The following is a 27,196-nucleotide window of genomic DNA, read 5'->3' on the forward strand; positions in this document are numbered from 1 at the left end:
GAGTTGCCAGACTCTCTGGAACAGGTTGTCATGTGAGATAATGAGTCTCCAGGCACTTTCAGTGTGGGACTCTAGGCTTCCTGGGCTGTCTGCCAATACTGATGCTTTCAGAAAAACATGTCCACTTCAGCTGTGTGAGTCAGTGGTTTTTACTACCTGCCATTCCTATGGCTGTGGGGCACTGAAAAACCAGAAGTACTGTTGTGCTAAATCACTTAATACAAATGCCCTAATGGGCCATGACAGCCAAGGCCACAGTAGAAAGTGAATTTGGAGTTGTTAAGGCAGGAATCCTTTTATTCCAGGAAGATACTTTACTCATGTGGCCCAGCTATTTAGATGGTTTCAAAAACCCTTCAAAATGGACCACAATATTTCATTTTGTTGCTTTAATCAAGACTTGGTCACTCTTGGTTGAAGGCTGAGACTTCAGGACACTCTTTCAACATAGCTCAAGACAACTCTCCAAACAAGACCATAGCAATGAGTCATAGACGAAGCTGCACCCAGTTCACAGAAGATCCATTGAAAATCCTCATCAAAACATTCAACAAACACGTCACTCTAGTTACACTTCCAAGCAAAAGCTTGCTTTAGAAATAGACATTGAAGTATAGAATCCTGATTTGGTTTCAGAATTGAAGAGCTAGGCACCAAGTTCAGAAAAGGCCAGAACCCAAGGAGGATGTAGAAGCAAGTCAACACCAAGATCACCCTGTGGAGAAGATTCAAAGTAGAGAAGACAGTGTCCTACCAGCTACATTTCCTCCCAATTGCACACCCTCATTGTGGCACTGGGAACAACTCATATCCTGGCATTGAGGCAACAGAGCAACTTGCTAAGGAAATTGGGGTTCCAGAGACAAGAGTCCAAATTTGGTTTCAAAACTGAAGACCTAGATTCCATGTTCAAATAAAAAGAGAACATAATGAGCCTCTAGAACAGAAACAAAACCAGGGACAAGATCTCTGACACGAGGCAGTTCAAGGTACAGAATGCACCAATCTCATTAGCAATGGTCTTATTTCTCTGAAGCCAGAACAGGACGGACCAAGAGACAAAGCACTGTATTTGATGTTATTGAACTGGGATCCAACTTTCTCTCACTCCTCTTGGGAACATACTCTTCTAAATGTACCGTCAGCTTCTCCAGAAGTGGAGTCTCTGGAGATAGTCAACAGGACTTCAGGAGGCAGATAGACAGAAGGCACCACACAGCCTTACCATGGATCCCCCAGCTCCACAGTTCAGCATATGTCAAGGACCATGAAAATGAACTTATTCATATAATTAAAAAATATCTGTGTAAATATCTGTGTTTTCCGATGGTCTTAGGCGACCCTGCTAGTGGTTCTCAACCGGTGGGTCATGAACCACAGGTTGAGAACCACTGCTGTAGAGCCTAAGACCATCGGAAAAAACACAGATATTTACATTATGATTCATTAACAGTAGCAAAATTACAGTTATGAAGTAGCAACGAAAATAATTTTATGGTTGGGGGTCACCACAACATGAAGAACTATATTAAAGGGTCACGGCATTAGAAAGTTTGAGAACCACTGTTTTAGACAGTCTCATATGTAAAAAGAGGGCATTGGAATAAGATGAACTCCAAGGTGCCCACCTATTGTCTGAAATTCTCTTGCCTCTCCATACCACATGTTGTCTGGCACACTTCTTACTTTTTGCCTGACAGGTAGGAGGTAAAATAAAGCAAATTTGTGGGCTGGAGGAAAACCTTCCGATGCCTTGGTGTGTGTTTCTAGGGTGGTAACATTACACTTTAGCTGCTCTAAGACACCTTTCTGCCAAGTCACTTTCACAAGCTTTAGACCCTTGGATGCATTTTGACTTGGGATTTGGAATTTGAGATTATGATTATGTTTATACATACCTTTTTGGTCTCAACTGTGGTATGAAATAATGAAGACGGCCTTATGAATTTCAACAACCTATGGGTAGAAAAGTCAGCAGGAATGGTGAGGACTCCATATTTTATAAAGTATAGGTTATAGATCGGTCAGATTTTCTTTTTGAACTTTCAAAGTATAGCAGTTAAACTCAAAATTAGATTTCATATTGATCATAAGGCTCTTGACAAAGCAAAATTGTATTACATGATCATTGTAGACAATTTAAAAATAAAGAAAATTACATAGGCAATTGCCTATAATATCTCAAAGATAACTGCTGTTAAAATTTTGTTAAAATTTCCTGGAATGTTTCTATGTACCTATACATATTTGAAAACAAATTCAAATTGATATTGATTTATAAACCTCTTTTGTTGACAACGGTGAACTTTTTATTTCACTAAATATTCTTTTAAAAAGGATTTGATTTGAATGTAGATTTGGGAATCACCCAATTTCTAGTGTGTGGATGCATCAAAATTCATTTAACCTATTTCCTACTGTTGGGTATATGAAATGCCATCTTTTGTTAACATAAAACCATATGTGAAAATATCCTCTTCTATAATTCCTTGACAATGAGTGCATTAGATATCAGTCTGATTTATCAAACAGAGAAAAGTAAAGCTGGAATTCCTTTTTGACAGTACTGGCAACCCTGCTGGGAATTTATGAGAAAATTATAAACTATACACTTACTATGGTTATTCAAAATGGCAACACCAAAGGTTTAGGGTGTGCTTCTCCACTGTTGCTATCATGGGGTCTGTTACTATGCTCTTGGCTTTTTCACACAGTCAATGTCTTACGTAAACATCAAAGCAGTGGACTCACTTTTATCTTCTGTTGATTCTCCTTTAGCCTGATGAAGTCCTCCGATATCGACCAGGATTTATTTACAGACAGTTACTGCAAGGTGTGCAGTGCACAACTGATATCTGAATCTCAGCGCGTGGCCCATTACGAGGTAAGGACTGCTTTTCCCACTCAGGGTTTCCAAATGGAAGAAAGAGTAGCATGGGTCGTGGTTGTAGGACTTGAGGGTTCCCCTTTCTGTAGTTGGGAAGAATTTAAGAACCACAGGGCTTGTACCTTTGTAGTCTAGGCTCAGGCCAGGAGCAATGTGGGGAGGTGGCGTTGGGAGTGAGGGCTGGGGAAATCATTCTCAGCCCCTGGCTGCTTCCCAGATTGTGTTTTCTTTTCTTTGTACCTTGGCCCCTCAAAACTCAGTGGGTTTTCTCTGCTTGTTAAATCTGTCATTGCTCATCCCTGAAGTTCTTTGCAGGAACACAAGGCAGGATGCATTAGTGCCAGCTTCTCTTTTCTTCAATGACCCTGAAGATAAGCTTGAGGCCCTTTGTTCCTCACTGCAGGGAAACATGGCAACATCCTGGCTCAGTACCAAACTCCGTCCACCTGGTGGCTGCTGCCCTAAATGTGTTTATCAGCTGAAAGACTTCCCCTGCAGAGTTATAACAAAGTTTTAAAGCCAAAATACTCTTGAAGGACATAATTCAGTGCCTTTGGCTCTTTAGGGTGGAAGTACAAATGGCCGCCTTTCGAAGCTCTATTGGGAAGAAAAGATGAGAGAAGAGAGGGTGACCAGTGTCTGAGGAGGGAACAAGGGGACATGCATGAAGAAAAGGGGAAGCTGGGCCCCCAGATGCCTAGTGCTGCCCAGGGCATGTTTGTTTTTTAAGAGAACATACGTCAGTGGAAACGTGGTTTTTCTTTCTTTTTTTGTTTCTAAATTATATTTATTGGGGTGACCCTGATTAATAAGTTTATATTGTTGTAAGTATACATTTTTATAGTACATGATCTGTACATTGCATTGTGTTCCCACCACCGAAAGTCAAATCATCTTCCATCATCATATATTTGCTCCTCTTTTCCCTTTGCTATTCTCTTTTCCTCTTCCTTCTGGTAATCACCATACTGTTGTCTATGCCTGTGATTTTCAGTTTTATATCCTACATATGAGTGAAATGATGTGGTTCTTGGCTTTTCCTGACTGACTTATTTTGTTTAGCATAATGTTTTCAAGGTCCATCTATGTTGTTGCAAATGGCTGTATTTTACTTTTCTTATGGCTGAGTAGTATTTCATTGTATATGTGTACTACATTTTCTTTATGCAGTCCTCTATCAAAAAACTCTTGAGTTGTTTCCATGTCTTGGCTACCGTGAATAATGCTGCAGTGAAAATAGGGGTGCATATATCTTTGCGAATAAATGTTTTCAAAATTTTTGGGTAAGTACCCAGAAGAGGGATTGCTGGGTCACATGGTAACTCTATTCTTATTGTTTGAGGAACCTCCATGCTGTTTCCCATGGTGGCTGTACCAGTTTATATTCCCACCAGCAGTGAATGAGGGCTCCCTTTTCTTCACAACCTCTCTAGCACTTGTTATTACTTGTCTTATTGATAATAGCCATTCTAACAGGTTTGAAGCGGTATCTCATTGTAGTTTTGATATGCATTTCCTTAATAGCTAGTGAGGTTGAGCATCTTTTCATAAATCTGTTGGCCATTTGTATGTCTTCTTGGGAAAAGTCTCAGTTTAGGTCTCTTGCCATTTTTTAATAGGATTGTTTGTTTGTCTGATGTTGAGTTGTAGAAATTCTTTATATATTTTGGATATTAATCCTTTGTCAGAGCTGTTGTTTGAAAATTATTCTCCCATTAGGTTGGTTTCCTTTTTGTTTTGTTGGCAGTTTCTTTTGCTGTGTAGAAGCTTTTTAATTTGATATAGTTCCATTCATTTATTTTTGCCTTACTCGCTTTGCCTTAAGGGTCAGATTCATAAAAACTTCTCTAAGACCAAGATCCATAGGATTAGTACCTATGTTTTCTTCTATGTCATTTATTGTTTCAGATCTTATATTTAGGTCTTTGATCCATTTTGAGTTTATTTTTATACGTGGGGACAAACTATAGTCTAGTTTTATTTTTTTGCATGTGGCTCTCCAACTTTCCCAGAACCATTTAATTTTCAAGTGTAATAATGTGTATGTAATTTTACATTGGACAGCTTAGCCAGAAATTTTCATTTTGTCTGATGACTCTGACAAATGCTAGTTGTCACTGTCACTCATAAAACTCATCTGAGCCTCAGAATCCTCTGTGCACAATGAAAATAATAATAATAACATGCACATTTACAAACTCAGAATCACGATAAGCTGACCCTATGTACCCCTCAGGGTTTTGTGGCAATCCAATGAGACCCATTGAAATAGAAATAGTATTTGTGCAAATGCTTTGGAAGCTGTAAAGTGTGCCACACATGCAAAATTATATTGTTTTTCATTATTAACTCTGTTGTAGTAATATTTTGTTGAAGGCAAATAAAAGTTGCTCTTTGGAGAAAACTAAAAATGTAGCATCTATGAAAAAAGGATATTCTTTTGTCAATAGGCAATTGAATGTTAGAAGTAAATGTATATTCTAAAGAATTATCTAATATGGAAGATATCCATCTTTTAAAATTAAGAACTTCCTAATTTCTATGGATATTGCTTTATAAACACACATGGTTTTATTCTTTTGATTTCCCCCAATTAAGCTAAATCAGGGAATTTGTCTTTTCTTTGAAATTCCATAGCTTCTTTAATAGTCCTTTATGTTCTCCCTTTACTAGACATTTTATGTTCATATTTAATCATTTCACTAGATTCTTGAGTACAGAAACAGAATCTTATTCATTTGATCTTCTGTAATTCCTGGAATTGTGCCTGTTTGTCATAGATGCACAGTCAGTGTTTGTTTATAAAAATATCCTGGTGACAATGTCCAGCCCTGCTTTGTCATTCCCTGAGCTAAAAAAGTAATGTCAGAAAATTGAAGAAAACAAAAATGTTTTTTAAAAGGAAAAATATCTTAGCTGCTCAGTGAAGGGTTTAGTGATTTGAACTCAAGTTTTCTTGTCACCACACTGTACTCTTGTAATTGTTTAGAGGATGTGTTAGATTTGTTTCATGTAGCCTGGATGAGAAAAAGAAAAGAAAGCAATTACAATAGATCTGCAATTAACAATGTTACACATCATTAAAACAACATTAAATGCATTCCCATTAACCATGGATGGGAATCTGAATGATGTTTCACTCCCCGCCTCCAGGCAGAGGTGAGGCACTTCCTTCAGTGAGAAATGGCATATGTGTTCTTGCTGCAAAGCTGCCTTGCATGTGCAAAGGGCACAGTCAGGACTGTGGCCACCTCATGGGATGCAGCTGGTCTCCCAGTTTCAGTTAGGAGACTTCCAAGGACTTCTTCATCTCTAAAAGGATGACTTCCATTAGATAATTTTAAAGGCCATTTGAGAACTGACACTGAGTCTATTAATCTCTCCCCTCCCTCCACCACATCCTCTCTGCTGAAATTGCATATAGAGTGCGTCTCTATGAGCCCAAAGTCCCACTCAAAGCACTGAAAATGGCATACTCATTCTCAATGCTCTATCACTGATGTATTGCTTTAGAATGATTTTATTCTTCAGTTCAACCACATAATATTCCTAGCTTCCCTATGGAGCAAATCATTGACAAGCCACTGTGTACTTTCTGCATGTCCAGAACTATTAGTGCTAGTTATGACAGGGGGTTCTCATACTATTTCTGTCTGAGAAATAGTCTCTGCCCCCAAGAAGATTATAAATTCATTAGAAGGAAAAGCCACGAATAATTTGGTGTGGTATAAATATGTGTGTGATACTGAGAACATCATCTGTAAAATTCTGCTACCTGCTGATTTACTTTGTTATAAACAGAATGTTAGTTCTTCTGCCCCTTTGGCTTTCTGATATATACTACATTGTGCTGTTAATTTCTTATATAGCTGCATACTCCAAATTCAAAAAAGTGAGTCATAACCAAGAGCTATTATGGTCAAGAAAGATTTGAGGGAATGTCATGAATTTTCTAGGCCTCAATGGATGGGTTAGGTATAGGGGTTGCTGGTATGAGAGGTCTTGGTATCTCTAAGAAACACCGAGGAGGCTTGGTTGTCTGGACTAGAGGATTTGTGTAGGGAAGGGAGGGAGTAGGGAGCATGTATAGGTAGGGTGGGGTCAGGGCATAAAGAGAAGGGGTGTTTGGCTTATTGTGAGTTTCTTAGGTATTTGGGAGCTTCCTATATAATAAAAGGGTAATATGCAAATCGACTGAACAGTGGAACAACCAGTCGCTATGACGCACCCTGACCACCAGAGGGTAGACCTCAACGTAGGAGCTGCCCCCTGGTGGTCAGTGCTCTCCCACACAGGGAGTGCCACTCAGCCAGAAACCCAGAAGCCGGGCTCACAGCTGGTGAGTGCAGCGGTGGTGGCGGGAGCCTCTCCCGCCTCCATGGTAGCACTAAGGATGTCCGATGGACATCCCCCAGAGGGCTCTCGGACTGTGAGGGCTCCAGGACTGTGAGAGGATGCAGGCCAGGCTGAAGGAACCCCATGAGTGCATGAATCTCATGCATCGAGCCTCTAGTAAGAGTATAATTGAGCATTTCTGAATGATAGTTCATTGTTTGTGGTCTAGGTGTATTGTGAAAAGAACAGCTTTTGATATGACTTGTCCCATGAGACTAGTGTGTCAGTCCTCCAGAGCAGGAGAGAAAAACATAGCAGATGGGTTAATGGCTAATAGCTGCATGCCCCATTTAAAAGGCTGAACCTTTGTATAGGACAGAAAAACATAATATATATCTAATGGACCAAACCCTTTCATGCTATACTTTAAAAATCTCTTTTTTTCATATAAAGTCCTGAGATGAAAAGAAAAAAAAAAAAAAAAGGAAATGTCAGGCATTATTATTTTTTTCTACTTGCTAAGCGTTGCTAACGTGTTAATGTTTTGGTGGAAACTATAATTAGATGGTACCTCTGCTCACTGGGTGAATAGTCTGAATTTATAAAACAAGTAGACAGAAACACAGAGGGGAGGAGCAGGCTTTCAAATAAGAATGCCTGGGCCTGGCCGGTGTGGCTCAGTGGTTGAGTGTTGACCCGTTGACCCACAAACCAGATGGTCACTGGTTTGATGCCTGGTCAGTGCACATGCCCAGGTTGCAAGCTCAATCTCCAGTAGGGGCTGTGCAGGAGACAGCCCATTGATGTTTCTCTCTCATTGATGTTTCTCTCTATATATACTTTTCCTTCTTCTCTCTCTAAAATAAATAAAAACATTTTTTAAAAAAGAATGCTTGAATGTTAGAGAAGCATCGATTAGAGATGCTCAAACCTCAGAGGGAAGGTAGGGGAGGGTGGGGATGAGGGGGAGAGATCAACCACAGGACTTGTATGCACAGCACACATATAAGCATAACCAATGGACGCAGACACCAGGGGGGTGAGGGCATGAATGGGAGTGGGGTGGGGGGCAATGGGGGGGGTATGTAATACCTTAATCAATAAAGAAAAAAAAAGAGTGCCTGAATGTTATAGAGGTTAGGCAGTGAGGCCACTTGAGTAGTTTGCTGTAGTTTAAAGTGCTAAAGAATAATTTTTTGCAAAGGGAAAGAGTTGATTGCATGAGTGAAGGAGTGAATTTTTGGCATGTAGGAAGAAGAGGCTTTGTACAGGGAAGACCATGCAAAATGAAACCAAAAGGACAGGAAATTTTTTTTTTTTTTTTTTTTTTTTTTGTGAAGCTGAAGAAAGCAGGTGAATGAGCAGATCTAGAAGAAAAGAGAATACTCTTGTTAGGCAGGCCCAATGAAGCCAGCCATAAATGTGCCCGCCCCTTTTGCTTGCCCCTTTCTTATAAACCCTAATATCCCCTGTATTGCTGTGCCATGTGTGGAATTAATTGTTTCTTGTGAAATCAGTGGCTCAGTTATCCTGGCACCTCCGAAAAAGACTGTAAGCTTCCTGAGGGCGGGCAGGAGTCATGCATTGAGTTTTTTTCATTTATTTCCACAGCATCCACCACAGAGCTTTGCCCATGGTTGTTGCTCATTGAAACTTGGAGGTTTATTAAGAGTCTGGGGGTGAGACCAAGGAGGAAAGCAGTGGGTTAAGTTTAGTGGAAGCGTTGATGGGCCAGAAGATGCTTTGGTATACATTAGGAGTCAATCTGTACTTGGGAGCTGACCTTCAAGGTATAAGTGATGGTTTTGTAGTTATTGGAAAGGCAGTTCTCTAAACTGATGAGAAATCCTTCCCACATATCTGAATGTTGAAGTAATGTCAATTCTGGTAAATGAACCTCATTAGCTCACCAGGGAATGGCAGACTCAGTATTGTTCCCTTGTAGCAGCAAGCACATTGGGCCTCCTGAACTTGGTTTTTCCTCTTTCACTTGTTTTGATTGCCTTCCAAAAGGACTTTAGCCTTACCCAGCTTTCTTTTTAATGCAAGAGAATAGCCAAAGTGCATTCTCTGGTCTCTTTAATAGTAGACAGGGTATAAGTACATTGCAGGTAGAAACAAGGTGAAAATTCAGGTGCCCAACATGTGCTGATTAAAGTGTCATAACTTTCTGGAACTTTAATGCCTTAAATGTCTTCTTTCCCTTGGTCTCTCACACCTTCCTCTCAACTTTGGCTTTTCTTTTTCTTTTTTCTAACTGACTGAGTAAACATATAGGCTGTACACCTCCTTTCCCATGTATGAGAATTGTGTTTATAAACACAATTTGTGGTTCTCCAGCTCATTAGTCCTGCCAGGGACTACATTAAATGGACTTGAGTACTGTCAGGGCTCATTGGGTCCACACCTATTCTGGGTATAGCAGGCATGTGCTACTCGAAATGCAAGTATTAACTGGGTGAGAACAGAAACAGATCTTTATAGCAGGATTCCTGTGACTATACCTTCTTCTCACTGTACAGTAAGAATTGCTGATTTAGTATTTTTAAATCTCTTGTAGCACGGCCAGTGTGGGTCAGTAGTTGAGTGTCGACCCATGCACCAGGAGGTCACCAGTTTAATTCCCGGTCAAGGTACATGCCTGAGTTGCAGGCTTGATCCCTGGGCCTGCAGGAGGCAGCTGATTGACATTTCTCTTTCTCTCTCCCTCTCCATTCCTGTCTCTAAAAATCAATAGAAACATATTTTAAAGAAATCTCTTGCAATCATGACATGCTTAACTTCTTCCAGGTGCTATTAATATAATTATTGGTGCATTTGTCCAGCCTAAAGCAATTCTTGTTACCCTTCATATGTCAGAGGACTCCAATCTATTTCTAGTTGGCCTAAAGGTTGTGGGTTATTGGTAAGCTGATTAACAATCTATTTATGATTTCCTCTGTTTCTAGATCATTTCATTAAAAAATCTTGAGCATCTATAAAATTTGTAACTATTCTTAAATATTGTGTTGTTTTATTTTAGAAGGTCTAATCATTTTACCTTTTATAAACTATTATTAGTCAAAATAGTTCATTGCAACACAAAAATGAATGGTTCATAGAGAGGCTTCAGTGAAGTAAACAACAGTAAGCTGAAGAACACAGTTAACTTGAGACAATATACACTTTGGCTAAGAGCATTTGTCAGATGGTGTGTGTGTTCAATGCTCATTGATTATGAGTGGGTAGAGTATGCTCTGTGTCATGATTTCTCATTTGCTGAGAGCAAATTATGTTTTTCACTAGATTTTTAGGAGCCAGGCCAAATTTTTCCCTTGGCTAGAATTCAATCACACGGTCCCACCTAACTGCATGGGAAGTTGGGAAATGAAATGGGTTGAACAAACGCATAGGATCATCTCTGCACCATTTATCCCTCTAGTCACCAAATACCCATTTCATTTTTTTCTTCAACCCATAGGGCACACACATCCATTCTTCAAGTTTTACCCACTCACTAATGTGGATGTGATTCATTTTGGTTCAGGAACCTATGAATAAAGAGAAAGATTACCTCTCCTCCCCGTACACTTTAGAGCAGTAGTGGTAACATTTCCCATTCAGAGAAAGGAAGGCAAGAAGACAAAGAGTAATCACTGACTCATAGCAAATTTGGTATCCTGTAGGGCACCCATTGCGAAGATGATCTTTCCGGAAAGTCAGGGAAGTTCCCCCAATAGATTCTGATCTTCCTCTGTGGGAAAGGACTTTCTTGTTTATTTTTCTCAGTGAGCCCTGGCTCATCCCACTAGCTGTACACATTTATTGTGCTTCCTTGTCCACTCTCCTCCATGCCACATTTGAAATAGATCTTGGGCCCTAGGCTGCCAGCATTTATAGCCTACTTCTTGCCCAAGATTGATTTAAGACTTACTGCATATTCAAAGCTTTTCTAATTCAAGATCATAACTGCTTTAGTAATATAATTCTCTCAATAAGATAGAAGGCTTTTGATTAATTTTTTTTTCTGAAAGCACCATTATGTCATAACCATGCAGTTCTTTCCTAGACACACTTTCAAGGCTGTTTATTTTATTGCTTCCTTACCTCTGTACCACATTCTATTTTTCAGTTTAATAGTAGACTCCTTGAGGTTATCTAAAAGTAGGTGGAAGGACCACATCATTAATCTAAATTTTGCCAAAGGCCTGAGCTACAATGTATAACTGAAAAGTCTCACTGTGTCTTCAAGTTACAATGTCTTTTAAAATGACATCTCTTACGTTTTGGTGACTGGAAGCAATTGGCATATTGACTTTTTCATCTCTCTAAGACCCAGATTTCTGGAATAACTATTTTGTTTTATTGTCCTCTGCTAATGTGCCAGTTACACATTATAGTTCTTTGATTCTTTCATTAAAAAAACTGAACAAACATCACTGAGAGATAATAAATAACAAACATACAAAAACAAAACAAAACATGCATCCGTGTATTTTTTTTCCCCCATCCGTTTGTAGCTCTTTTTAGAACCATAACCATCACCTTGCATAGAACCATCCAGTTCCAGAACTATAAGCTCAGTAGACAGGTGATCCATCTTCCACAGTATTATAGGCAATTAGAGGCCTGGTGCATGAAATTCATGCACAGGGGGGGTGTGTCCCTCAGCCCAGCCTGCACCCTCTCCAATCTGGGACCCCTCGAGGGATGTCCGACTGCCATATAACTGGCAGTCGGACATCCCTCTCACAATCCAGGACTGCTGGCTCCCAACTGCTCGCCTGCCTGCTTTCCTGATTGCCCCTAACCACTTCTGCCTGCCAGCCTGATCACCCCCTAACCACTCCCCTGCCAGCCTGATTGATGCCTAACTGCTCCCCTGCCAGCCTGTTTGCCCCTAACTGCCTTCCCCTGCAGGCCTGGTCACCCCTAACTGCCCTCCCCTGCAGGCCTGGTCCCCCCCAACTGCCCTCCCCTGCAGGCTTGATTGCCCTCAACTGCCCTTCCTTGCAGGCCTGGTCCCTCCCAACTGCCCTCCCCTGCTGGCCTGATCGCCACAACTGCCCTTCCTTGCAGGCCTGGTCCCTCCCAACTGCCCTCCCCTGCTGGCCTGATCGCCACAACTGCCCTCCCTTGCAGGCCTGGTCCCTCCCAACTTCCCTCCCTTGCTGGCCATCTTGTGGCAGCCATCTTTGATCACATGGGGGCAGACATCTTGTGTGTTGGAGTGATGGTCAATTTGCATATTACTCGTTTATTAGATAGGATAGTTTTGCCAGTATTTTGCCACTGTGTAGCCTGGATCTGCTCTACGTGTTCCCTCCCCATTACTATCCATCTACCAAGCTAGTGTCAAATATTCAGGTTTTATGTTATGGGAGAACCCCAATTTCTAAAACAAAGTAGGCTAACTGGTAACAAACAGTCTCAGCATTTTAGAAATAAAAATAAAAGAAATAAAAATTTATTTCTTGCTCATAGGATAGCTCATTGTGAGTTAGCAGAGGGGGATTTTGTGCCACATAATTCTTCAAGACCCAAACTGACAGAAGCTCCCCCGTCTTTGCTCCTGACATTGCTGTATTAAAATCCAGCTGGTCCCTGGAGGACTAATGGGTGATGTGGGTGGTCATGCAGGACATTTTAGGGGCCAGACCTGGAATTTTATCCACCCACATTCCACTGAGCAGAACTAATCATATGTTTTCTTCTTACTGTATGAGAGACTGGGACATGTGGCTTGGCTGGGTGCCCAGGAGGAAAGTGGAACAGGTTTGGTGAGCACACAGCATTGTCTCTGCACTGGCTGTGTGTGACACTGCAGGAGCCATGGCAATTAGGACCTGCTTTGGGGATGATGAAGATGAAGAGCTGGGATGGAGAAGAAAGAGAAAGAAAGGTGATTCCCAGAGGGAGTGATCTTGGTAAATTAACCTTAAAACAACTTTGAAAATCAAGTGTCTGGACTACCACGAAGTTGATGCCTATTTCATTACAGAGCCATGGAGTGGACATGACATGATAAGGGATAATATGCTAACAAACTGGGATTTTCTCTCTTCCCTAGACTTAATTGGTGAAGCACAAAGATTCTAGTTGGAGTTGGGAGTCCGCATATTAAGTGGCGTGTCTGATTTGTGGGGTTCCTTCTCTGTGCTGGTATTTTTTTTGGCCCAGCCTTCCTATCTCTCAGGCCTTGAGCCCTGTGCTGTTGGGTGGTGAATGGCCTGCTTGCTCCTCCCTCAGATGGTCCAAGAGCAACCTCCGAGTGGTCCTCCATCTGAGAGCTGTGTTTGAGGACATTTCTTTGGTATCAGGGTCTTTGAAAGATGGATGTCTGAGAGAAATTTCTCTTTGCTCTCCCTTACAAGAAAGCGTTGCTTTCCTGAGAGGCCAGTTCATTACAGGCACTTGATTCTCTGATTATTGTTTCCTGCTTCGCTTTAGCCACCAAGTTCATGGCCATGTCCAGCTACTAGACAGGATTCTGTGTACACACTTATCGTATTCACTTTGCCTCTGGATTTTACTTACCTTCCCCTGTTTTATTTTAAATTTGTTATCTCTCAATTATTTATTTTATTCTTTTGCATTAGATGTAGATACATTCTGATATCTTTTTCAAGTCTTAGAAGACAATAGTGGGGTATAAATGTAAAATATTTAATCCTTTTATTTTAACAATTTTTGAAGAGGCAGTAAATTCATATGATAAAAATTCAAAAAAGTATAAAACAATGTATATTTTGTATACTCCCACCTATTCTTGTTTCTCAGCTACCCAGTTCTCCTTCTCAGGTGAAATTCATGTTTGAAATAGTCTCTGCATATAGACACAATTTAATTTTCTCGTTAAAATATTTTTCACAAATGGCGACAGCTATGCCCTCCATTTTTATTTAATTGTGGTGTAGATTGTCATTATACGAATGTATCATAATTTATAAAGACGTATTTATTGAATTGACCCATAACTTCTTGGTAGTCTTGATAAAACTCTGGTAGAAAAAAGACTTTTTCTCTGTGAACACTTGTTTGGTGAAGCAAACTTCAGTTGCATTTCAGATCCCGGCCTGTACTGATTGGTGATTGACAGAGACCCTTTTTCTTCCAGCTCTCCATTCCCAGCATCCACTTGAAGACATATGCATTTCTGGCCTCGCCGTTACTGAGCCATCTGGGCTTGCTGATTTTTTTAAGATATTAGCACACAGGGATTCTTAAAAGCTAATGACCTAAGTAGTGGGTTTGTGTTCATCTAAGCCATGTGTCTTTGCCTACATGTCTTCTGATGTTTGGAGAAGGTGTTGAGGACAGCGTGTTCTTCCCCTTTGTGATTTGAAAATTGAATTGGTTTCTTTAGGCTTTTCCTGAGATGATTTAATTTTGAGTAGAATTTTTCTAACTCTGAATTCCATCAGTTTCCCTGAGGACCACATAAATAAATAATTGCACCTACTCAGGAAGTCCCCATGTGTCCCCTCCTGTGCCCAAGCTCCTTGCCCAGTCCTTCAGCTCTCTTTGGCCTCTGGGATGGTCTTTGGTGACACTATGCCAGCTGCTCGACAGGCTCTTATGTCCTCTCTCTACTAATTCAAATATGGAAAGAGACCTTCTTTTCTTTACCTTGAAAAACCTACAGGCAGTTTGAAAGTTTTATATTTTACTAAGAAAATAGGAAAAATAGAACGAAATTCTTTTCTATCCCTGCCACACATATTTCTCCTCCTGTTCTGGCCTCAGAATCATGAACTTTGCCCCTGAATTGAGAAGTTTCCCTGTCTTCTGGTTCAAGAAACGAAGCCTACCCATTCCTGCTTTCATTAGTTCATTGTAGCTATTAACTTACTGTTAATAAGGCTATTTTCTGAAAATGAAGCTTCTCCAGGTTTGCCCCTAAATAGTGCACCTTATTTTACTGCCCCATTTTCTGTGGCCCTAAAGCCAAGCTTCCGTGTTTAATGTGGGGAGCCCTACAGGGTACCATCACTTGCTGTAAAGCAGGGGTGGGGCCTCAAAATCATTTGGTCTGACCCTTTCAAAGCATTAGGGGTGAGTTAGTTAAATGTTTGACTAACTATGGCAGGCTAACTTTTAAGTTGAGAATTTTGTATGGCCCATGAATGATGTTACAATGATGTAATGAATATCCAAATGGCCCTTGGCAGAGTAAAGTTTCCACACCCCTGATGTAAAGCCTCAAAGCAACATGTTCTTTTTCCACTTCATTCATTTTTTTTTTTTTTTTTGTCTCACCTGTTAAATTTCTCATTTCCCTTCTGAGAAGTGAATCACCTCTTAACTTATCCTCAGAGCAGGCAGAGCAGCCCTGAGTTATGAAAAGAGCTTTGGGTGTGTGTACTCCAGGTCAGAAGGCCTGGGTGATAAGTACAATCTTAGCTAAGTCACTCACCCCATTCCAGAGTTTAGTTCTTCCTTCTGTAACATGAGAAGATTGGGGTCTTCTTTCCATTTATCTCTACTCCTCATGCTCATCCTTTCTACATCCTCACAGGTAAACATTTATTATTTCTATACAGTTCTTTAACATGTGCATTGCTTTGTGGACATGTATATTTTAAAATAATTTTTAGTTTAGTCTAGTTTTAGACTTACAGAAAAGTTACAAACATAGTACAGCATTTTAAGTACCCTGACCCAGTTTCCCCTACTGTTCACATCTTGCATTAGTATGGTTCATTTGTCAGAGCTAATGGACCAACATTGATACATTATTATATAACATACATTTTAAAGGGTGATGCTTGTACTTTACTCAGATTTCCTTAATGTTACCAAATGTCCTTTTCTGTTTGAGGTTCCCACCCAGGATTCCACACTACATTTAGCCATTAGGTCTTCTGAGGCTCCTCACTGTGACAATTTCTCAGACTTTCCTTGTTTTTGATGACATTGAAAAAAAATCAGGATTACTGGTCAGGTATTTAGTAGAATGGCCCCAATAGAGATTTGTTTGATTTATTATTATTATTATTACTAGCTTTCCCGTTGCAGGAAAAATTCCTGCAATAGGATTTCCTGCTGCACTCTACCCCGCCTCCGTTCCTCCCTTGTTCGCCCGCCTCACCTTCTCCTCCGGCCCGCCCGCGTTTCCCTTCGCCCCCGGCCCTGCCTCCACCCCGCCCTTCTCCTCCCCCGGCCCCGCCTCCGCCCCGCCCTTCTCCTCCCCCCTGGCCCCGCCTCCGTCCCGCCCTTCCCCCAAGCTTTACTCCCTTCTGCAGCTGTTGGCTTCTTTGGACGCGGTCTTGATATGCAAATTAGCCGCCATCTTTGTTGGGGCAATTTGCATACTCATCCTGATTGGTTGGTGGGCGTGGCTTTGCTGGTGGGCGTGGCTTAGGTGTAGCGAAGGTGCGGTCAATTTGCATATTTGTCTATTATTAGATTAGATTAGGCTGAGGTTATGCATTTTTAGAGGGGAAGATCACAGAGCTAAAATGCTATTCTGGTCACATCATAGGAAGGGTACTGTTATCAATATGACTAATCACTGCTGACGTTGACTGATCTTGATCTTCTAGCTTTTGATAGTGTTTGCCAGGTTTCTCCACTGCAAATGTACATTTCCCGCCTTTCCATATTGTACTCGTTGGAAGGCAGTCATTATGCACAGAGTAGGCATGTATCTTTAATGTGTATAAATGGTGTTGTGATGTGAGTCTTATTCTTATCTTGCTATTTCATTCAGCAGTATGTTTCTAAGAACCATCCTACACCTGTATCTAATCTCTTGCTTCCAAAATGCTGCACAACCTTCCATAGTGAGCATCTGTCATACTTTGATTTTTTCCATCATTTCAGGGGTGGATATTTAGATTGCTTCCAGCGCCCGACTAACCAAAGCAGTGCTGTGACAAATATCTTTAAACATGCTTCCTAAAGAACCTGTGTAAGGATTTACCTAAGATGGGTATACACACAAGAGTGGAACTTGTGCATCATAAGCCAAATTAATTTGACTAAACCTTGCTCAGAAGAGGGTTGGTACATGAGGATTCCACAATCACAGCTCTACCAAATAAATGCCTTTGTTCGTCTTTCTCATTTTTTCCTAATCTAGCTGATATTGATATCTTGTTATTCTCCAACTAGAGGCCCGGTGCATGAATTCATTCACCCATGGGGTCCCTTGGCCTGTGTAGTATCGGGCCAAAACCAGCTCTCCAACATCCCTCAAGGGGTCCCAGATTGCAAGGCTAGGCCAAGGGACCCCAATGGTGCATGATCAGGGCTGGGGAGGGGCACGGGAGGTTGGCCAGCCAAGGAGGGACCCAGGGAGGGCTCCATGGCATGTCTGGCCCATCTTGCTCAGTTCTGATTGGCCAGATCCCAGCAGCAAGCTAACCTACCAGTTGGAGAGTCTGCCCCCTGGTGGCCAGTGCACATCATAATGAGAGGTTGAGCGGCCTTAGCATGTCATTAGCATATTACACTTTGATTGGTTGAACAGATGACTGGATGACTGGACACTTAGCATATTAGGCTTTTATTATATAGGAAGGGTTATTATTAAGGTTTAGACAAAATTTTTAATACTTACCCTTTTGTTTTCCTTTTCCTTTTGGTGATTCCTGCTCATGCCCTTTGTCTCTTTCTATTCTCCTGTTTTTCTTTTTGATTTCCTTATATATTCTATGTTGGATTTAGACATTGGAAATATCTTCTCCCATTCCATCATCTTCTTATTAATCTGTTCATGTTGGCCTTTGATAATTTTATTTGTTAAATTTGTTAATTTATGTAATAAGTTTAATAAACTTTGCCTTACAATATTAAGAATTTATTCCCATTGATAGATCAAATATATATTTGATATTATAATTAAATATACTAGATTTTATTAATTTAATACTTGTAATTATCTTTTACTCTGCCTGGAATTTACCTTTATATATTTTATAGGGTAGACCACTTAGATTTTCCTCCATAGAGTTTTCCTACCACCATATAGAATCCATTGTTTCCTCATAATTTGTGGTGTCATGTTTATCATATGTTAATTTTCCACATCACTTTGACTCTGAATCAGACCTTTTTATTCTATTCCATAACTCTCATGTCTTTACCTGGGTCAGTCCATACTTTGTTTATTGCTAGGCCTTGGTGTTATATCTTAATATGTGAGAATGACAAGTCACATATCTTTTCTGTTCTATTGCAGAGTTGACTTAGCTATTTGTACAGTGTATACTTTTGTCTTCATAAAGATGCTTGAATCCATTAACAAATGTAGTTAAAATTTTATTGGAATTCCATTACATTTAAGAATTAACCTGAAGAGAATGGATATCTTTATAATACAAAGTCATCTTATCCCAAAGCAGGGATATCTATCCATTTATTCAATGCTAACCCATTTCTACATTAAATTTCATGAAAGTAATTTAATAAACATAAAACACAGGAGCACAAATATAATTTCTGTATAATTTAGTTTTTAATGATATATTTCTTTCTTTCTATTCTTTTACGAAGGTTTAATCATTACTCTTTAACTAAACCACTATCACATCGAGGACAAGGGCCATGATTTTAGTTTCTTTCTTCTTCTGCACTATCTTTGGACTTAGAGGGACATCATAAATAGCATTTTTTTAAATTAATTGATATTCAGAAAAAACCCTCTATTGAAGGTTAATTTCTCTGGCCTTCTCTTTTACATTTTAGTATTTATTTTTCTCTCTCCTTACTGACTTGCTTGCCTCTTCCATCTGTTTTTCTTATTGCCTCCCCTGGATGAAAATGCCTAATGTGGCCATGTAACGATAGCTCATGCCTACCTTCATTTATCCAGTGAGGTGAAGCACTTTTCTTTTTTTGCCATGTGTTGCATTTCTTTTGGGGATGAGCAACGGAACTGAAAACTCAGCTGTGCCAATAAGTCAAGGTGAGTCTTCAGCTTTATACAACTGCATTCCCAACCATTAGAAAGATGTTAACATTTATTGCCAAGCTGTTTCTTAAATATCCTATAATAAGAAGCCAAAATATGCTATCTTTTTTTTTTTCCAATTTCACCCTTAAGCTGCATATTCATTACCACATTTTCTTTGCAAAGTGCTGTAACATTCTTTATTGAAACCTTTATTGTTTCAGGTGCTCCCATAGTAGCCTCCTTCTATCTAAAGAAGAAACACATAACCATTATATTTTCTTGAAGGAAAGGAAAGTGTCACGGGGGATGTTCTTTTGCTAGTGACATGTCTAACCCCTGCCCTATGGGCTGTTACTGCCTTGCGTCTGCTTTCCAATCTATATAATTATGATGATCCAGAGACATTATTTAACCTGCCCTCTATCAGATCCATATAATAGTAAGCTATATAATGAGGTTTTCCTATTTTAAAAGCTCTTTTCATCTGTTATTGTTGCTGTGGAAAGAATCAATCAAGTCAGTTTGCTTTGGGACTGTGTGTACTGGGAAGGCAAGACCACGTTTGGAGGAAAAAATTAAAAGCTGAATGCTGAATAAATTGAGGGCATTGAAAGAGCTTGGTACCCTTGGCTCAAGCACTTCAAGAAGCCAAATGTCTTTGGAATGGCTTGGCATGCTCCGAGGTAAGACACCGGACGGTGGTATTTATGGACTAATCAATATGCTGATTATATGGAGGAGGAAACAAAGTTTGAAGTTAATCTGATATCACTAGGTCTTCATGACATTTTAAATTTTTATTGAAATGTTTTCTGAGTAAAAAAATGCAAAGTAATGTTTACCACATTAGCACCTTAAAGACCAAGATGTGTTTGCTCAGTAAAGCAGCCTTGTAACTAAAATGTTAATGTGGTAGATACACATTCTCCATTTAAGAAAAATAAAGAGCCATGTTGGGGTTGGGTCATAGGGTCCAGGGTGATCTCTTAAATCTTTGAAAAATATGGAACACCTAGGGGTATGATTGCTTCACCACCACCTGGCATGCTCAGACTTTTAGGCTTAACTCCAGAATTCATGAGGGTCTTATCTGGCCCTCTGGGGACATTCATCTGGAAAACTGCAAGTCTCTTCAGCTTATTTTTGTGACACTGGTCTATAGAAGGACACACTTGCTAGTGTTCTTACATTTGGGTCAGCCAAGTAGTACAGCTTTCTCAGAGGTGGGTGACTTGCAGGTATTTCTGAGCATTTTCTTCCAAGTTAGGTGCATGGTGATGGATATCTCTGATGTTTGCCTGCATTTATTCTCCCAACATATTTTTGGAACATCTATACAGTGTAACTGTACCATAATAGATGCATTGTTTTCCTTCTCTACAGGGAAACCTAGATGAAAAAGACAAAGATCTTGTACTCATTTAGGACAGGGAGTTAAGACAGGAGCAGGAATGACAACCATACAAATGAGAAGGGTGTAAATAGTATTAGAGAAGCGTAGGTATGTGCTATTCATCATGGAGATTTAGGATGACGTAGTTAGAAAGAAAAATCAGTTTGACTTATTCTTCTCAATTCTTTTTTTAAAAAAACTATAAACAAAGTCATTTACTTTCTGTCACTGATGAATTTTGCTAGTCACAACATCATACATCAAACAAATGAAATACTTGAGAATAACGTGTAAATAGGAGATCTAAATAGGATTTTTGTGATTGTTAAGATCGCATATACTTTTGTGTCTGTGAGTATTTTTCTTTCTTAATACCTTACCTTTTTCATCCAGCTCTGCAATACCCTCCCCCTGAGAGCTGTCAGTCTGTTTCTATCTATGAGTCTGTTTCTATTTTGTTAGTTAGTCTTTCTTGTTGATTATATTCCACATATGAGTGAAATCATATGGTATTTATCTTTCTCTGACTGATTTATTTCACTTAGCATAATGCTCCCCAGGTCCATCTATGCTGTTGCAAAGGGTAATGTTTTCTTCTTTTTTATGGCCAAGTAGTATTCCATTGTGTAAATATACCACAGATTTTTTTATCCACTCATCTACTGATGGACACTTGGACTGCTTCCAAATCTTGGCTATTGTATATACCATATTTTACAGTGTATAAGACGACTGGGCGTACAGAAGATTTTCCTGGGTTAAAAAGTCGTTTTATACACCGGGAAATACGGTAAATGCTGCAACGAACATAGGGGTGCATATGTTCTTTTGGTTTAGTGTTTTTGTTTCTTCAGATAAATTCCCAGAAGTGGAATTGCTGGGTCATAAGGCAGTTCCATTTTTTATTTTTTAAGGTATCTCCATACTGCTTTCCACCAATCTGCATTCCCACCAACAATGCATGAAGGTTCCCTTTTCTCAGCATCCTTGCCAACATTTGGTGGTTGTTGATTTATTTATTATTTTTTACAATATATATTTTATTGATTTTTTACAGAAAGGAAGGGAGAGGATAGAGAGTTAGAAACATTGATGAGAGAGAAACATCTATCAGTTGCCTCCTGCACACCCCCTACTGGGGATGTGCCCACAACTAAGGTACATGCCCTTGATCGGAATCGAACCTGGGACCCTTCAGTCCACAGACCGACGCTCTATCCACTGAGCCAAACCAGTCAGGGCAGTTGTTGATTTATTAATGACTAGAAGGCCTGGTGCACAAAATTCATGCACAGGGGTGTGTGTCCCTCAGCCCAGCCTGCACCCTCTCCATTCTGGGACCCCTCGAGGGATGTCCACCTGCCTGTTTAGGCCTGATCCCGGTGGGCAATCGGACATCCCTCTCACAATCCAGGACTGCTGGCTCCCAACTGCTTGCCTGCCTGCCTGCCTGATTGCTCCTAACCACTTCTGCCTGCCAGCCTGATCTATGCCTAACTGCTCCCCTGCTAGCCCGATTGCCCCTAACTGCCCTCCCCTGCTTGCCTGATCACCCACAACTGCCCTTCCCTGTGGGCCATCTTGTGTCCACATGGGGGCAGCCATCTTGTGTGTTGGAGTGATGGTCAATTTGCATATTACCTCTTTATTATATAGACTAGCCATTATGACAGGTGTGAGGTGATATCTCATTATGGTTTTAATTTGCATTTCTCTGATGATTAGTGACATTGTGCAGCTTTTCAGATATCTATTGGCCATCTATATTTCTCTTTGAGCAAATGTCTATTCAAATCTTTTGCCCATTTTTTAATTGAATTGTTTTTTTTATGTTGAGTTTTATAAGTTCTTCATAAATTTTGAATGTTAACTTCTTATAAGATATACCATTGGCTAATATGTTCTGCCATTCAGTGGATTGTATTTTCATTTTGTTGAGGGTTTCCTTTGCTGTGCAAAAACTTTTTAGTTTGATGTAGTCCCATTTGTTTTATTTTTCTTTTGTTTTCCTTGCCTGAGGAGATGTATCAGAGAAAATATTGCTACTAGAGAAGCTTGAGATTTACTGCCTATATTTTCTTCTAGGAATTTTATAATTTTGAATCTAGCATTTAAGTCTTGAATTTATTTTGAGTTTATTCTTGTGTGTAATGTAAGAAGGTGCTCTAGTTTCATTTTTTTCATATATCTGTCCAATTTTCCCAGCACCATTTATTGAATAAACTCTCTTTAACCCATTATATATTCTTGCCTCCTTTATCAAATATTAATTGACCATTAAGACATGGACTTACTTCTGGGTTCTCTATTCTGTCCCATTGATCTATATGCCTGTTTTATGCCAGTATCATGCTGTATTGATAACTATGTCCTTGTTGTATAGTTTGATATCAGGTAGCATATTCCTCCAACTTTGCTCTTTTTTGTCAAGATCGTTGTGACTATTCATAGTATTTTTTGGTTCCATATACATTTTTGGAATATTTGTTCTAGTTCTGTGAACTATGCCATAGGTATATTGATAGGAATTGCATTGAATTTTTAGATTGCTTTTGGTAATATGGACATTTTAATGATGTTAATTATTCTGATCCATGAACACGGTATATGCTTCCACTTATTAGTATCTTCTTCAATTTCTTTTTTCAGTGTCTTATAATATTCCAAGTACAAATCTTTACATCCTTGGTTAAACTTATTCCTTATTCTTCTCAATTTAATAAAATTTGAGAATTAAAAAAACGTCTTGCCTGGCCAGTGTGGCTCAGTGGTTGAGCATTGATCAATGAACCAGAATGTCACGATTTGATTCACAGTCAGGGCACATGCCCAGGTTGCAAGCTTGATTCTCAGTGCAGGGCATGTAAGTTTGGAATGGTGTTTCTCAAACTGGGTATATGGATGTAATCTTGAGATTCTAACAATTCTTTTAAACTTCAAAATTTTTAATGATAATTTTTTAAATGATAATTTTAATGATAGTACACATATTTTTCCAGGTGTAAAGAGGAAATAGTGCCCTTTTCCATAATATCAAAATATATTTTTATAGAAGAATAACTTCGATTATTAAGCTATTGTTTCTCAGACAGGAGTCCTCAGATCCTTGAGAATCTGATGACTCCTGTGCAGGAGGCAGCCAATCATTGATTCTTTCTCATCATTAATGTTCCTATCAATTGCTCCTTCTTCCTTACTCTCTGAAATCAATAAAAATATGTAAAAGCTGTCCTTGTTTTTATCTGTGTAGTAGACCTATATTATAATGTATTTAATAATTAAAAGGGAGAGAGGTGGTTGCTTAGCATATAGAACAAAGCCCTGATTATGACAACACATTTTTGAAAATTAAGGTTGCTCAAGGTCACACTTCAGAAAATCTTGCTTTCCTGTACTGATGTCATGTGTGTCATCATGAAAAAGTACTTATTTGTGTATTCAGGAAATAAAGACATTTTCAATGCCCTGAATTTGAAATGGAGAGACAAAGCAGAACTCTGACAGTGATGCTCTGTTTGGTTCCTTAGTGGTTGAGAAGTTTATAGCTCTGAGAGCCCTGGTGAGTGTTCACACACTGCCTGTGGAAGTGTCCATATGCAAGAATGGACACAGTTATGCAAGTTTGGAATGGTGTTTCTCAAACTGGGTACATGGATATAATCAGATCCTTGATAATTTTGTTCTCGTGGATGCTTGAAAATCTCTTCTTTTATTTATAGTTGAGAAACATTGGTTTAAACTATATTGTCTATCAAAGCCCACTATCTCATTACTCCTTTCGGGACTTAGTATTTTTAAATTGCTTTAGTGCCAGTGATCTCCAAAGCTGGGCAGCTGAAGATTGGATTAATAAGATAATCACTAGGTTGATTTTTAAAAAAGGATTGACTTATTTTCTAAGTATATTGCTGGTGTTTAAAAACATTTTTATGCCTTTAAATATTGAAATAGCTTCATTTCATTTGTGTATTCAAATAGAAAACCATAAAGGAGAGCCTCAGAGCTCTCAGGAGAAAGCTCCAGTGGTGAAGGGGACAAATCTACAAATCTGTAATAAAGAAGAAACACTTGTTTTTCTTCTTGTCTGACTCTTTCTGTTTCTCTCTGCCATTTATGTTAGGGATATAATATATATATGTCTATGTACATACATTAGAGAGAGAGAAATAGAAACAGAGTTTTTGATGATCTGTCTCCTATCTATCTATCTATCTATCTATCTATCTATCTATCTATCTATCTATCTATCTATCTATCTATCTACCTATCTATCTATCATCTATCTATCTATCTATCTATCTATCTATCATCTATCTATCTATCTATCTATCATCTAGCTCTCTTACTATCTATTAATAGGAAAAAGACACACCTATAGATACAATAAGAGATAAACTAGACTCCGTGCTCAAGGTACAGTGAACTAGGAACATTTTCTTGTCCGAATCAATTGAGAAGACTTTGTTCTGAAAGAAACCCTATAAATGAAGAAACAATTCTGAAATCTGAAGCCGGGAAGGGAAATGGAGGAAGGTCTGCATACTAAAACCATATAATTTTGGCTGTTATTTTATTCACTGATAAAACACTTTGTTGATTCAGGATGAAGTCCTAGGAAGTAAAGTTGAGAAATAGCAGCAACAGCAGTAAAGGTAGGAGAAAATTAATCTCGTCCGAGTGCTGCTTTGGGAAAGCAAGTACAAATTATCTACTTTGTCAGTGAAGTTTTCCTCTGTCAGAGCCAACAGAAGTTGGAAGTGATTGGGGCTCTGAGGAGCATGAACAGGGACCTGTGTGTCTCTAAAATAGGGAGGATTTATGCAGCATATGGAAACGCAAGGCAGCTCTTCAAGGTGGAATCAGTCATGGGGTAGAGATGTTTATTAGTTTCTAAGTGTTCTTTTCTGCTTTTTAGCAACATCTTTTTTCATATAGCTCGCCAGCAGGGCTTGAAAAATAAGATGTCCTGCCTACTGTGGGGTGTCATACATTAGCAGCCAGGTATTAGAACCTTGGGACAGAACCATGCAGGTTGGCAGGAACTCATCCCACTCGATAATATCTGCCAGGGGAGGAGGACAAGGACACCAGAAAACTCTTCCCGGGAAATGTGTGAGGCATTAACCTGCAGATCAGGTCTCTGTGTGTAGCTGCCCTTGTTCATGCTTGGACTTAAAGTTCTTTGAAGACTTGCATAGACCGACAGGAGACAGGAGGAATACACAAAGAGTGCATCTCTCCACCGGAAGTAGAGGTATTTTCCAGATTTGGTGTATGCTGTGCTCTCTTGCTTACCTGCTGTGAGGCTTAGGGTTAGTCAAGTCCCTGGAGAAGGTGAAAGGCTTGGACCACTGACACTGCTTCCATAGGAGCTCACCTCAGTGCCGCCTGTGGGCACTCTCACCGGTTTCCCATCTGGCTCACCCTTGGAGGGTTTGGCCTGGACTCCGGGGTCTTACCCCACATCCTGTCCTAGTGGATATAACAACAAACCAATTTCAAGGTGGAGGTTGTTAAAGATGAGGAATGTGGAATTGATCAACCTCTCCCAGCCTGACATGCTTCTCAACCCCGGATCTTATTTACGGCAACAGCTTCCATTTACCCAGGATCAGGCGCTGGGCCAACCTTTGTATGCATCATCTCACATCATTCTTTTAGTGACTCAAGTGGTAGATACAGGAGTCCCTTTTATCTTTTTATTTTTTGGAATATGTTTTAAGATCCCCAGTGGATGCCTGAAACCGTGAATAGCACCAAATCCGAATAAACTTGATCCGCCCTGTGGAAGTGTGGCAGCAGCTTCTTCATTGGCAGATGGCTTCTCCAGAAAGGTGTTTTTTTTTTTTAATCCTCACCTGAGGATAATTTTTTTCCCCATTGATTTTTAGAGAGAGTGGAAAGGGGGAGGGAAGGGGTGAAGGGGAGAGAGAGAGATATAGTGAGAGAGAAACATTGATGTGAGAGAGACACATCAATTGGTTGCCTCCCACATGTGCCCTGATTAGGGCTGGGGATTGAACCTGTAATTTTCATATTTTTAAGTCCAGTAATTTTTATATTTTTCAGTCCAAACCTATTTCTGAATCTGTGTAACTCCCTTACTTGCAGTAAATAATTTGCCATCACTTCTTTCAAGGGAGTCCCTGCTGAAGTCTTCCTATGGGGTCAACGCTTCCTGGCACAACACGTCGCTGTCCATTGGAACACATGTTCTGTTCATGTCTTCCACCCACAAACTTAATGTTGCTTCCATCTTAGCTAAGCACTTGTCACACACTGTGATGGCAACTTTTGCAGTTTGAAGTTCAACAGCAAAACTAGCATGCATTTCTTCTTCACAATTTCATGGATAGATGATTTATTCTTATTGTACATCTTAGCAATCTCAGCATATGATTTCCCCTCTTTCCTTTCAACTCTTTACTTAAAGAAAGTACTTTATGACTTCTCTTTGGCATGTATGGATTGCCAGCATCACTACTGTTGCATTTTGGGACCATTATTAAGTAAAATAAGGGTTACTTGAACACAAGCACTTTGATACTGAAAGTCAATCTAATAACAGAGGTGGCTGCTAAGTGGCTAATGGGAAGGGAGTGTGTACAGCATGGAGATGCTGGACAAGGGATGGTTCATGTCCAGGGCGGGATGGAGCAGGACTGTGTGAGATTTCATCACGTTACTCAGAACGACATACAAT

The 27,196-nt window shown here is 39.7% G+C and overlaps 1 protein-coding gene and 1 pseudogene across 1 annotated transcript in view; both read left to right on the forward strand.

Moving 5' to 3' along the window:
• The first annotated feature begins 483 nt into the window (after positions 1–483).
• On the forward strand, positions 484–973 carry LOC103288289 (double homeobox protein A-like; annotated as a pseudogene).
• Positions 974–2,782: 1,809 nt separating this feature from the next.
• ZMAT4 (zinc finger matrin-type 4) overlaps positions 2,783–27,196 on the forward strand; it is a 248,788-nt gene continuing 224,374 nt past the window's right edge. Inside the window, exon 1 of the mRNA XM_008143861.3 lies at positions 2,783–2,884. Coding sequence (XP_008142083.1) covers positions 2,783–2,884 — 102 coding nt within the window. The remainder of the gene's footprint in view (positions 2,885–27,196) is intronic.

Source organism: Eptesicus fuscus, chromosome 8 (assembly GCF_027574615.1).
Source record: "Eptesicus fuscus isolate TK198812 chromosome 8, DD_ASM_mEF_20220401, whole genome shotgun sequence".
In the NCBI taxonomy this organism is placed as follows: Eukaryota; Metazoa; Chordata; class Mammalia; order Chiroptera; family Vespertilionidae; genus Eptesicus; species Eptesicus fuscus.